The sequence below is a fragment of the Triticum aestivum genome, chromosome 1A (assembly GCF_018294505.1).
Source record: "Triticum aestivum cultivar Chinese Spring chromosome 1A, IWGSC CS RefSeq v2.1, whole genome shotgun sequence".
NCBI classification, from domain to species: domain Eukaryota; kingdom Viridiplantae; phylum Streptophyta; class Magnoliopsida; order Poales; family Poaceae; genus Triticum; species Triticum aestivum.
Genome location: NC_057794.1, coordinates 10,597,514 through 10,611,309, shown reverse-complemented (window position 1 = coordinate 10,611,309; position 13,796 = coordinate 10,597,514). Strand labels below are relative to the sequence as shown.

General features: G+C 43.0%; 1 protein-coding gene and 1 non-coding gene across 2 annotated transcripts; one reads left to right on the top strand and one right to left on the bottom strand.

Moving 5' to 3' along the window:
• Positions 1-1,347: 1,347 nt before the first annotated feature.
• LOC123072385 (small nucleolar RNA R71) lies at positions 1,348-1,453 on the bottom strand. The gene has a single exon (XR_006435088.1). It is a non-coding gene; the product is annotated as a small nucleolar RNA R71 (small nucleolar RNA).
• A 3,591-nt stretch (positions 1,454-5,044) lies between these two features.
• Positions 5,045-8,871, top strand: LOC123067981 (wall-associated receptor kinase 2). Its single transcript, XM_044490547.1, has 3 exons — positions 5,045-5,942; positions 6,173-6,334; positions 7,754-8,871. The coding sequence occupies exons 1-3, from the start codon at positions 5,045-5,047 to the stop codon at positions 8,737-8,739; spliced, it is 2,046 nt and encodes a 681-aa protein (XP_044346482.1). The 3' UTR covers positions 8,740-8,871.
• Positions 8,872-13,796: the final 4,925 nt, after the last annotated feature.

Here is a 13,796-nt window from a genome sequence, read left to right as displayed (position 1 = left end):
TTCTTCTTTGTCCTCTGCTACTCTTCTTCAAGGTCTACATAGGAGATCTCCAAGCTTCTCCTACTACAGATCGTCCCCAACATGACCTTGCTGTTCCTCTTCTTTGCTTGCAACATCTACAGCTTAGAAGATCATCAAGACCCATAGGCTCTGAATCTCTCTTTTCTCTTGTTTCTATTAACTGAAAAGAATATATGTATTGATGGGTCTGAAACTTGCCCTGTCACCTGTGCATCTTCACTGAACCCCCATGAATCCTTGTTGAATTGCTGTGAATTGTTGCATGGACATGAGTTAGTTGGTGAAAATTATAGTGAGAACACTCAGTAAGTTACCTAGTGATCTTGATTTCATGTGTGAGTAGTTATGAGCAACTGAATCATCTTTCCTTTGCTAGTTACTTCTTTGTGTGTTCGATTAATCAGAATTTTAACAAAAAGATAGTCCTATCTCTGAACCCTTAACCTTTGTTGTCAATTATTTTGTTTCACTTTGATCCAGTGACTACTTGTTACCAAGCCTGTTTGATTAGTCTGATAAGTTGTTTCTACCTCTATTAAAACCAGACATTCTCTTGTCCTGATTGTTTCGAATGCGTGTTCCGGAGTTCTAGATCCCTATGGAGAACCAGCATTCTAATATCACTATATCTACATTTGATCATTTTGGCGCCGTTGCGAGGGATCTAAATTTCATTGGCACGTTAGTAGAAGCAGATCAGCATTTATTTTAGGTCGGTTCCGTAGTATTGCTGGCAACTAACCATTCCCTAACATTGGTTGCAGTTTTGAGAAAAACTAGCATGTGTCAATTTCAGGAACTTTACAGGAAATTGTCTTATGTTACAATCTGAAGAAAGTTCACTAGAGTCATTTGATCCAAAAATTGAAATGAATTTCTTGAGAAGAAGAGAGAATCAAACACGGATTCAAGTTGCTGAAACTCTGCAAGAACAAGAAGAAGAAAAGATGCCTGGTCCAGTAGCTTTGCTCAGGGACCTGTGGATCCCAAGAGATCATGGGATACCAGGAGAAATGGTGCAACCAATTATTCAGGCAAACAATTTTGAATTGAAGCCAGCTCTGATTAACATGGTACATCAGTCCAGATTTGGCAGAATAACTTTAGAAGATCCACATGAGCATATCAGGACTTTCTTGGAGTATTGTAACACCCTCAAGAAAAATGGAGTTTCACCAAGTGCTATCAAATTGTCAATGTTTCCATTTTCCTTGAGAGATGGAGCAAGAGTATGGCTTCACTCATTTCCCGAACATCTGAAGAATACTTGGGAAACCTTATCACAGACATTCCTCGAGAGATATTTTGCACCAAAAGAAGTTGCTGAATACAGGGACAAGTTAACAAGGTTTACTCAATATGATGGAGAAAGTTTGTATGATGCATGGAAAAGATTCAACTCTTTAATCAGAATGTGTCCCCATCATGGGTTAGAAAGGTGGCTGGTGTTACAAACCGTTTACAAAGGACTGACTACTCAGACCGGAGCCTTTGTTGATTCTGCTGCCGGAGGAGGAATCATGAACAAAAATCTTGATGCAGCATTTGCATTGATTGAAAGTATGGCGTCTCACCATTTCTAGTGGTCGAGTGAAAGAGCAATAGCACCATCGCATCCTGGTGTGTATAATGTGACTGCAAATGATAGCATGGCGGCATAGATTGACATCTTGAACAAGAAGATAGACAGTATCATGTCAAATTGTATCCGTACATTTGTAGCTTCAGTAAGTGTGCCTCAAATGTGTGATGTATGTGGCCAAGCAAGTCATCCTTTAGGAGAATGTACCTTTTATTCAGCAATTGGATCACCGGTTTCAGAAGTGAGTTATGCCCAAAGTCAAGGTCCATTCTCAAACAGCTACAATCCTTCTTGGAGGAACCATCCAAACTTTTCGTACAAGAACAATCAGTCATATGCAAGTGGATCAACAGTACAAGGAAATCGACCACCAAATCATCCAGGTTAATTTCAAGTGCTGAGGCAGAATGAACAACAAAATGTTTAGTCAAATGGAATGGAGGAAATCATGAAGATGCAGTTGGAATTGATTATCAAAATGACAAATGAAGTTAATGGCTTAAAAGACTCTGTTAAGATGCTTGTGAGCAATATGGATAGTATGGTGGGAGAAAATGAAGCAAGGCTGCCTGCTCAACCAATTCCAAACCCAAAAGCCCACTATGGGGCAATATCTTCAGTTGATGCGGTCACTAAAAGGAGTGGAGTTATGACAGTGCCATTACGCCCTACTCCGAAGACATATGTGCCACTTGCTATGAGGTCAATCTCATCCGGAACTTCACATTCAACGTTATCCGAGAAACTAAAGGAGAAATGAGTTGATAACCAAATTGAAACTGGAGTCGAAGTTCCTGGTTTTTAAACAAGAGCTGAGCCTTTGCTCGAGGAAGCAATAACAACCAGCAATATTCCTTTTCCTAAGAGGTTCAACAAACCCAAAGATGTCAAGCAATTTGCCAAATTCGTTGAAACTATGAAAGGAGTTTAGATTACTATTCCTATTCTAGAAGCTATCTTGCATGTTCCAATGTATGCAAAATATTTCAAGGAATTATTGACAAAGAAAAGAAGCATGTATGAACTATAAGTAGTGACTCTATCAAAAGAATGTAGTGCAATAATTCGGAATTCCATGCCTGAAAAATTGGATGATCTAGGAAGCTTTTGTGTACCATGTCTGATTGGAAACAAAACTTACAATGCTCTGTGTGACTTGGGCTCAAGTGTTAGTGTGCTACCACATTCAGTTAGCCAACAGAACATATAGGAAACCGTTGGAATTCTTGAGGATGTTCCAATAAAAGTTGGGAAGTTTAATTTGCTTATCCGGTTGACTTTGTAATGCTAGATATGGAGGACAAAAGTGAGGTTGTAGTACTTGGAAGACCATTTTTGGCCACAGCTGGTGCACTTATTGATGTCCAAGAAGCTAAATTGAGCTTGAGGTTTGGAAATGAAAATGTTGAGTTTAACATGAAGAATGCAACACATGTTCCTCAAAGAGAAGAACACTGCTACAGAATTGATACAGCACATAAATGTGTGGAAGAAGTTTATGAAGAGAGGTATGGAAGTAATTATTGTGAAGTAGTTGAGGAGGAAAATAGTGAAATTAGATATGAGGAAATCAGACCTATGAGCATGTTGGAAAGCAGTGCAAGGCCATTAGAGAAGATACAACCAAGGCAAATAGAAATGAAACAACTTCCCGAAAGTTTGAAGTGTGCATTCTTAGACAATGAAAACCAGTGGCCAATTATCGTAAATAGTGAGTTGACGGAAAGGCAAATAAAAGGGCTTGGATGAGTTTTTTTTTGCAATTTTAACATTGAACACATCAGAAATGCTTATAGTTGTCATATGTATTTTATTTTGTTTTTAAATGTGCATCAATAAATAATTCAAATTATCATTAGTTATAATATAATAGAGGATGAACCTAGGAAGAGACATTAACGCAATGATGCCAAATCCGCACTTGTCTTTACCATTAAAGTGTGGCTCCAAAAGCATTAATTAGTTTGGCTTGAAAGCGAGGTCAAAGAGGAGTGCAAGTAGTTTGAAAATGCAACTTGTATATTGAGCAGTTAAGTGTGCACACATTATCATGACAAACCTGTTTGTGTCATGTGTATATTAGCTGCAAAAATAGACCGTGTGTATCAACCATATTTGTGAGTTTTGGATTATGGTTGATTAAAGGTCCTACCAAGGTCATGATAGTCGCACGCTTTGATGAAGAGTTTGATCTAGTTTGATCTAGCCATTGAATCTTTTTTGCCACAGTTTCTTGAGAAATTTTTTCATATTTATTATGTCTTACATTTTCAGGCACCAACAGGTTTTGAGCTTGCTGAACCTTTTATGACAAACAATACTAATCTTGGATGAGTTTTTGGTAACATTCTGAACACACGAACACTCCAGACAAAGTTTAGAGTTGAAATGCTTAATTTTCTTTTCTTTCTGAAATGCATGAAAGTAAACAAGTCATTTTTTGTAAATAACAATTCAATAGATGGTGAACGTGGGGAGAGACGTCGTTGTAATGAGTCCAAAGCCAGGCTTGTCCTTACATGGAAATTAAAGAACGGTTGCAGCTGATTGATTAGGTTGGGCCGGCAGAATGGAGGAAGCGACAGGAGTGCAAGTCATTTGATAATGCAACTTGCGCCACAATAATACATCAAGCAGTTGAGCTTGTCGGCATATATAATCATTGAGTTAGCATGCGTCGTCATGCATGTTGTGATTAATCACCCAAAAAGATAGTGCGCTATACAACACGGCTAATAGCACACTAGAACATTCCATGTAATGTCTCGTTAAATGAAATCAGGGCACAATCATTTAATATAGCGCGATATAGCTTCGCTATAGCTGAAAGTGTTCTTGTGAGCCCAAGCTCACATGCACCCCTTGCTACAATGAAATCCAAAAAAAAATCTAAAAATATGATTTTTTTTACCAACAAACATTGATGTTTTTTCATATGTGTGCAAAATATCGTGACACAATGGCTTTCATGCAGGTCTCAAAAAAATTGAATGCTTCCAAAACAGTTTTTATTTGGCATGATTTCATTTATTTATTTTGCCGAGACCTCCACAAATGTCATTCCATCACCGAAGTCGGCACACCTGTGAAACACTTATAAATGTTTGTTGCCAAAAAATTCAGATTGTTTTGAATTTTTTTAGTATTTTCTTTTCAATTTTACTGTGTAGCAAAAGGTGCAAGTGAGCTCAAGCTCACGTACTCCATGTCCTGCTATAGCGGACTTTAAGGGCTGCGCTATTTTCTTCCTCGGCTGTAATGGATATGATTCCCTCCGTCCATAATGTAAGATCGTTTTGCAAGCTCTTATTAACCTTTGTTTCACTGGAGATGAGCCAGGGATGACGCATCCTTTCACAAGGCTGGCACGCTTGTAAATGAGTGCTCGCTCGCTTCTTATAAAGCGGTGACTTGCCGGAAACCAACATACATACGGTCAGCATGGAGCATATGTGGACGCCATTGATCTTGCTGCAGCTGCTCCTAGCGGCAGCTGCAACAGCAGCCACCACCGCGACGACTGCTGGGTGTCGGCCGAGCTGCGGCGGCGTGGACATCCCCTACCCTTTCGGCATCGGCGTCGGCTGCTTCCGCAAGGGCTTCGAGATCGAGTGCATCAACAACAGCCCTGTGCTCGCCGGTACGTCCCTCCGCGTGGTGAAGCTGACGTTGGATCCAGACCAGTCGCAGGTGATGCTCCCCATGGGGTGGCAGTGCTATAACGCCTCCGACCCAGGTGACACCAACAGCAACTGGGACTATGGAGAGACGACCATGAACAAGGACGGCGTGTACCGCATCTCCAGCACCCACAACATGCTCGTCGTCGTCGGCTGCAACACCTTGGGCTTCACGGCGAGCAAGAGGACCGAGGGCGGCACTGCTAACTACGCCTACTACACCGGGTGCATGTCCTACTGCAACAACTCGGCTAGCGCGCAGGACGGCCTATGTGATGGCGTAGGGTGCTGCCGCGTCAACATCCCGCCGGGGCTCACCGACAACTACTTCAACTTCCGGGAGTTCGACCACTCCAGCATGATGGACTACAGCCCGTGCGACTACGCCTTCCTCGCTGACAGGAACAACTACACATTCCGCCGGTCCCACCTCAAGATGGACACAAAACGGTCCTCGCCGGTGTGGCTGGACTGGGCCATTCGCGGCAACAGCTCCATCTCCGGTGACATACCGTCGTGCAAGCAAGCAGCCAAGACCGACCAGTACGCCTGTGTCAGCGCTCATAGCGACTGCGTCGACTCCATCAACGGGCCTGGCTACAACTGCAAGTGCTCCAATGGCTACGAGGGCGACGCCTACTTGCCCAATGGATGCACTAGTAAGAGGCCCTGCTTAATTAGTACTTCCTCAGCTTCAAAATACTTGATGTTCTATTTTTCTTTCCTACATCATACATATTAATTTGTTTAAATTCATTATAAACTATATTTCCATGTTATATGCAGTTGATTGATGTTGTACATACTGATATAGAGATGCTTGAAAACTTCAAATATTTAAATGTCCCTGATTAATTTTCATTTTTGAATTTGCGGCCGGGACACACAGATATAGATGAATGTGCAGATCCGGCCAAATATCCTTGCTACGGTGTATGCACGGACACCCAAGGATCGTACGACTGCAACTGTCGTCTAGGTTATCGAAGCCATGACCCAAGAACCGAACGATGTACTGAAAAGTTCCCACTTGCCGCACAGATTTCCATAGGTAATTAACATCATACTCTTCTTTTTGCTGAGTAATTAACATCATACTCCTACCACACATGTATGTATTAATTCCATCGCATTTGATGATTAAATTGTATAAATTGATCCCCCTTGGTAGCCCAAGCTTACCTATATATACAAACTAATTAAAGTATGCTAAAACATCTTATTTCTCAAATATGTAGTTTGTATAGTTCGAGACTGTAGGTGAAGCGTCATGAATTCAACTGAAATTCAACAACTTGACAATGAGCATAAAATACAATGACTCTAAATTGATCTCTCTCAGTTGCCTGGAATGATTTTTTTTCAAGGACGCATAAATGCATATCTTCACAATCGGGCTGTTGGATCATCTTTTTTACATTAGAGTGATGCTCCACTATTTATTTTATATTTTTTGATTACTTTTAAATCGCTAAAGACATATTAAGCCTTAACAAGTAACATGGTAAGCTATGACAGACACAATTTTACCTATATATATTCTACAACCGTTCTCCAAGTAATTATGAACTGCAGCACAGAGACGCCAAACGGTAGTGGTGGAAGTTTTGAATTTCTCGTGTTTGGTACTATTTTTTTGAGATAATTTCAAAATTGTTTCTGGGAATTATCTGTAAGATAGAGACCTTCATTTATTACTTTGTAGAAACATTTTTTCATTGGGAAATGCTATTTGATGATAAAATGATGTGTTACTTCATTTGTCTCTCTCCTGTTTAATTACGTATCCCATCTTTTTTTGCATATGTCGCATGCATGTTACTACGGCATGTGTTACTCACTATGAATAGTCAAAATAGGTCCAAAGAGCCCTACTGTCCTTCTCCCTTAAGTTTATTCAAGTGAGAGGGAATGAGAGTCCATATCTATGGGGAGCTTTACATATGGGAGGGTACCTTGACAAATGACCAAGGCTACTGATTGTGTTGGTAGGTGTGAGCGATAGAATGATAAGTGTAGATCCGAGTCCGTGAAGACTAGCCAAATGTGAGGGTGTTCATAGTACATGCTACACAACTCCTCTTCATCCATGCATTAGTGTGTATTTGGTTAGTTGTGCCTTATTTAGACTTGGACCCGTTTGATTCTTTCCTTCTTGCTTGACTTGTTGACCATGGCAATTTTCTTGGAATTTTGCTAACCACTATGGATTTTTTTTTTGACTGAGCGGGAGTTTCGTTGACCATCTTGGTCCTTGCTGACTGTCTTGGATATGACTACTCGTTTTCCACACATGCACGCACACGCGCGCGCACGCGCGCGCACACACACACAGCTTAATTCAATTTCCCATGTATCACTTTTATATTTGTGGCAGTTTAAAGCACTGTGTAAACTCCAGAATTAAGATTATATCTTTTATGGGAAACTACATAGTTAAGGTTTTATTCTTTTATTTTTTCCCATGTAGGTGCAATAAGTGGCATTCTCGTCTTGGCACTTATAATATTCGTTTATGTTCTTCGCAAAGAGAGGCGGGAGGCCAGGGACTTTTACCGAAAGAATGGTGGCCTTACATTAAAGGATGCTGCAAATATTAAGATTTTCAAAAGGGGGGAGCTCAAAGCAATTTTAAAGAGTCACAATTTAATTGGAAAAGGTGCCTTCGGTGAAGTTTACAAGGGTGATATTGATGGAGCTCTAGTTGCAATAAAGAAACCAATTGGTGATAATGTGCATGAGAACAAGCAATTTCCAAATGAAGTTATTATCCAGTCTCAAGTCATGCATAGGAATATTGTAAGGCTTAGAGGTTGTTGCCTTGAAGTGGATACCCCCATGCTAGTGTACGAATTCATCTCCAATGGAAGCTTGGAAGACTTTCTTCACAAGGATAAAAGCAAGCTTCTCAACTTGGACGTACGTCTAAGTATTCTTCAAGAATCAGCACATGGTCTATCTTATATGCACTCACAAACCCACACCAAAATCTTGCATGGTGATGTTAAACCAGCAAACATTCTCTTGGATGAAAAGTTTACGCCGAAGATCTCAGATTTTGGCATATCAAGGTTGATTGCAAAAGACAAGGAACAGACTGCCAACATCATAGGTGACATGACTTATATGGATCCAGTATACCTAAAGACAGGCCGATTGACCGACAGAAGTGATGTCTATAGTTTTGGGGTTGTCATTTTAGAACTCATTAGCAGGAAGAAGGCCACTCACTCTGACAATAATAGCTTAGTGGGCAGCTTCCAAGAGTGTCATCAAAGAGGGGAGACAGCACTGAAGTTGTTTGATCCAGAAATTGCAACAACAGGCAATTTCGAAATTCTTGACAAGCTAGCAAAGATTGCTATGGAGTGTCTTCATCTTGATGTGGATCAAAGACCATCAATGACAGATGTTGCAGAGCGCCTTCTCATACTGCATAGGTCCCGTAAGCTGTAGGTTGGTTTCCTGGTCGGATTTAAGTTTCAATAGCATGTATGTTAGTTCCGTCGAATAAGACACGTAACTATAGAAGTGCATACTTTGTTGTTTTTGATGTTCAATCAAAATTTGTACTAGTGAGTATCTGTCTGTTTCATGTGAGCAAATGTACGTATTGATTTAAAACTCTTCCAATTCAAAACCCTTCCGATTCCATGAAGACCTGATTACGAGTGCGTGTGGGTTCCGTGATATCTTGTCTGTTCTCCTTAGGATAAGTTTGGTCTACATGAGGTAATAGATACTCCCTCCGTAAACTAATATAAAAACGTTTAAATCACTATTTTAATGATCTAAACGCTCTTATATTAATTTACGGAGGAAGTACAAAACACCCTCTCCTCATCCGATTCACTGGAGCTAAGATGTCATCCGGAGGAGACGACACCACACTCGCAATGATCATTCTTTGGCTCCTTCTGTCGACTTCTTATGTCGAGGTTGGTACAGCAACTGTTGAGGAGTTATTAAGGTCTGACCAAGAAGAGAAAAGCTGAACATGCTTGCTAGCCTGGCTTCAGAGCTTGGAGCGACCACAGGATGTTGGCAACTGCACGCACGACAGGGATCACGGCCATGATTTTATTCTATATTATACCTTAATTTGCTGGCTCCTGGCCGACACATGACAACAAACAGGCTGTCTGGTCGTTCCGATATTGACGGAGAGAGTACTATATAATATGGTTACCAGATTGAACAGGCATGTGACGGCGAGCTATGGATCTAAATCATGTTGCATTTTCAAGAAATGCAGTTTAGATGCTATTATTACTCAGAAGAAACAACTAAATAGTGCATCCGGTTGGTATGACTTTTCTGGAAACCAGCCAAGATCAGCAGAGGTTCCGTATAGTATGGTTGTTGGATCGATGAAATATATACTCCTATATGGTATGAATGGCTGCCATATGATATAACTTGCAAGAGCGAGTTGTTCTTTTGTCACTCATGGCCAGTAATTAATCATAGTTCAAGCCGTCGACAATTAGATGCCGGCCGTTTTTCCCTTTCAAAGGCATCCTGCGACGTACACCCCCCCGTGTCGTCTCCTCTGGAGGCGACTCGGGCGGACCCCCGACCCCTGCCGCCGAAACCCACCCCCTCCTCCCGCTTCTCCCTCGCCGCCGCCAGCACACGTCGATGGGCAAAGCCCGCTGGCGGCTGGCGGTGGCGGGACCAACTCTTTTTTTCCGCGTGGGGAGCTCCTGGTGGTTGGCGGCTGCTGGATCTCGTGGTGGTGCGTGGCGGCTGTCCAGCTAGGCAGGCTCTCGAGTTGCGGCGGCTTGGGGTTTGCCGGTATTGGCTGCTGTGCGGCGCGTGCGGTGGAGCCGGACTCGGCCGGGGTTGAGGCGGGCACGCATGCATCTGACCCAGATTTGGCGGGTTTGTGTGGCTCCAGATCTGGGCGTGCGGCCGCGTCCTATGGCCTCCCTCCTGCCATCCTGCGCTTGTGCGCCGGTGGTGCCTGCTGCCGGCTCCGGCTGCTCCAACTCATGTGAGGGTAGAGGTGGAGGGGGTCCCAGGCTTCATGGCAACGGCTCTTGTGGCCCTCTTCTCGTGGCGCAGTGGGGGTGCTCCTCTCCCTTCCCCGGGCTTGCTGTGGCGGCCAGAGGCGGTCTTCGGATTTTGAGGCGAGGCGTTCGTGTTTGGCTCCGGGTGAAAACCTTGCAGAGACCTCAGTCAATGCCGGTGACGCGTGATGCTTTCTGGTGTCATCCTCCTCCCTGTAGGCGCGTTGCTGAGGAGTCTAGTTCATCCAAATCCCTCGAGTCTAGGGTCTTCGGGCGAAAGTCCATGATCCGATTTGCTAGATCGGGCGACGACGGCGTCGTGTACGTTGCTACCTCCTTGGAGGCGTCATCTTGGAGACCTTGACTGTGGGTGGTTACCGACGGCTCATGTGGTTGGTTGGCGGTGGTGTGTGGCTGACGGTGTTGGTGGTGTGTGGCTGATGGTGGTGGTGGTGCGGTCGGTTTGGGGTCGGCGGTGGTTTTGTGCTCTTCTTGGCGGTGTTCGTGCTCGAGTGCTTCCGGGTGTCACTACTAGGGAAAACCCTAGCAGTAGCGTTGGTTTTGTGCTCACTAGTAGCGCAGGTAGGCGTGCTACTAATAAGGCGCTACAGCTATTGCTTAGCAGTAACGCGTGCCGCACGCGCTACTGCTAGGACAAATAGCTGCAACGCTTGTTCACTCCCACGCTGCTGCTAATGTAACTACTGGCAGCGTGTTTTCTTTCCATCGCTACTAGTATTGTTTTTTAGTGTATTTATGCGCCATCGTACAAATATTGGTACAATACCAGTTATGAGGTTTACATCATTATGTCCATAACAGTGTGTCAAATGAAGGCGGATTAGGTTCAAGTGGAGGCAATATGTGGTGCATGTCAAAAGTATACTACTAATCCAAACTTGATCTAGTTTGGACTAGTAGTACTTTCGATGTGCACCACATGTTGCCTCCACTTGAATCTAATCCGACAGCACAAGCTATTTAATCATCATCATAATCATTAGCACCAACAATATTTATTTAATCACCACTAACACTAGCTAATAATAATCATCAGTCATTACCACCAACACTAGCTATTTTATCATCATAGTAATAGTGTAGCACATCATCATCCTCAAACTCATTTCTAGCTAATCACTCCTGCTGCTCTCTCTTAGGTAAAACAACATAAAACATGTGTAGCTCTCCTCCTTGATCAAGTTGGAGCATGCAGATGAACCTGTCTCCTAATTTTGGGTAGCACATCTGTTTGCTGCTCCCTAGTACTTGTCTGCGCTCCCCCATCACTTATCTGGTCCAGTCTTACACTATTAAGCATTCATCGCTGATCTTGAATGCACTAAAGTAACATGTAGGATATCTTGGCAGTAAGCTAATAATAGTCATGGTACCTTTAGTCTCGATCCCATAAGGTACAACATTCATCGGGAGTCCCTATTGAAGAACATCGTATGGTCACATACTTAGCAATGAAGTTTAGCTTCACAAATAATGTATGGAAAAGATGCACTGAGGACAAATAGTAAAAATCTTACCATCATTCCTAAATAGATGTGACCGTAGTTCATGACGAACACTATTGGTCGCACGTTTTCAGTACTAAGATTTCTAAGTCTAGGAAGAAAATTTGTCTTGACGGTATCAAGATCCTCAAGCCATGAAACATAATGACTTAGCTCCTCGCAGTTTAGTTCAGCCCCGGGACAGTAGTAGGTCCTGTCTACCAAGCGCTGGACATGTTTGCTTGCACCGAAATAAGCTGACAATACAAATTAGTTGTCAATTATTTTTGAATAAACAATATCAAAGACATAAATATGGTTGAGAAACTTACATTTTGGTGTAACTGGAGGCGTCTGCACATCGACCCAGATGTCGGTATTACCTTCAATATCATCTTCCGGACGAATATCAAAGGTGATAACCATATCAGGCTGAAATGCATAAGTCTTGCATAGTGCTAGCCATGTTTTGCATCCAAAATAGGTGTAGTCGTCTGAATTGTATAATTTTGCGTGGAAAATATAACCATGCTTGGTCTTCAAATAAACTTTTTTTACCTCCGTAGTATGACTGAAACCTATCTTATCCAATACAAAAACTTTTGCATGGCAGGGGATACACTAGTAGAATAGTAAAAAAATATAAGTTCAAGCAAATGAAGCAGATGTCATGCTTAATTACGAAAAAAGACTTGTCGTTGTGATTTACTGTATCCACTTCGAAGTTCTCATCCAACTTGATGCTGAAGCGCCTATCATCATCTAGGAAGATTCCGTCGCACAGGCCGCGCTCGTTTTCGCAGTATTTGCAAATACCGAAATCCTTTTTGTCGTCAGACATTTCCTATGTTCATAGTTAAAACATTAATTGAAAATCGATAGAAGACAACTATCAGGATACTCAACACACAAATTCGGGGCACTCGATATTTCCTACATATTCTGGCAAAAGTCATGCCAAAATTCACAGAAAAATCCGGCATGACCTTTGCTAAAATAGGATATATCGAGCGCTTGAAATTTGCCGGAACGGAAATGAATCAACACTCCGGCAAAACATAGGCCACTCGGAGGTGTAACCTGCAAACATGACCGGCCACTTGGATATTGAGCAACACAAGATATACATTTCAAAATATCTTATAAGACTCAAATTAGCATGCATTCAATAAGCAAAAGTAAATCATCTCATGCGTCCATACATCGTCGAATATTATCACTAATACATCCTGAATAGTGTCATACATATAACATCACTAGTACAACTAAAACCCTAGCACACGACGGGTATCGGCGCGGGCGGTGGACACCCACAGAGAAGGAACCATCACGGGATCATAGCTCCAGTGAGATCCCTGGAGAACCTGCCAGGTATTGGAGAACCTGTGCTCCAACGCAAACAAGTAGCGACGGACGTGCGCGTCCTCCTCACTGACACGGTGACGCACCACCTCCGCGGAGTCCTCGAGCCTCTGGACCGTCACTGGCCCACGCGACCGCCATCAAAGAAGGTTCGGGTCAACGACAGGCTGGCTCCTCACCAACCTGCGCCCCCCGGTAGGTAGCGCCTCCCAGTACCACCCCGGCGGAGCCCAGTCCCGGACATGGCCCATCTGGTCAAGCAGGTGTCGTCCTCCGCCGACTCGACGACGAGGATGCGGGATAGGCATTGTCCACGTCGATGCGGGAAAATTGCTTTAACTAAAAAAATAGCAACAAGTTCTTACTAACTAGTTCTATTAATTCAACTAGTTCTTACTAAAAATAAACATACTATAAATAAAAATATTCTAGTACCTAATTAGTACCTAGTTCTTACTAACTAATTAGTACCTAAGAACTACTGCCCTAATTACCCTAACTAATTTGATGGAGGTAGAAACCCTAGGCAGAGGTAGGGCAGAGGGAGGAGCAGGCGTGCTCACCTCGGGTGCCTGCGACGAGGGAGGGGCAGGCGGCGTCGAGGTCGTGGTCGGGGCTCCGGGGCGGCGTTGAG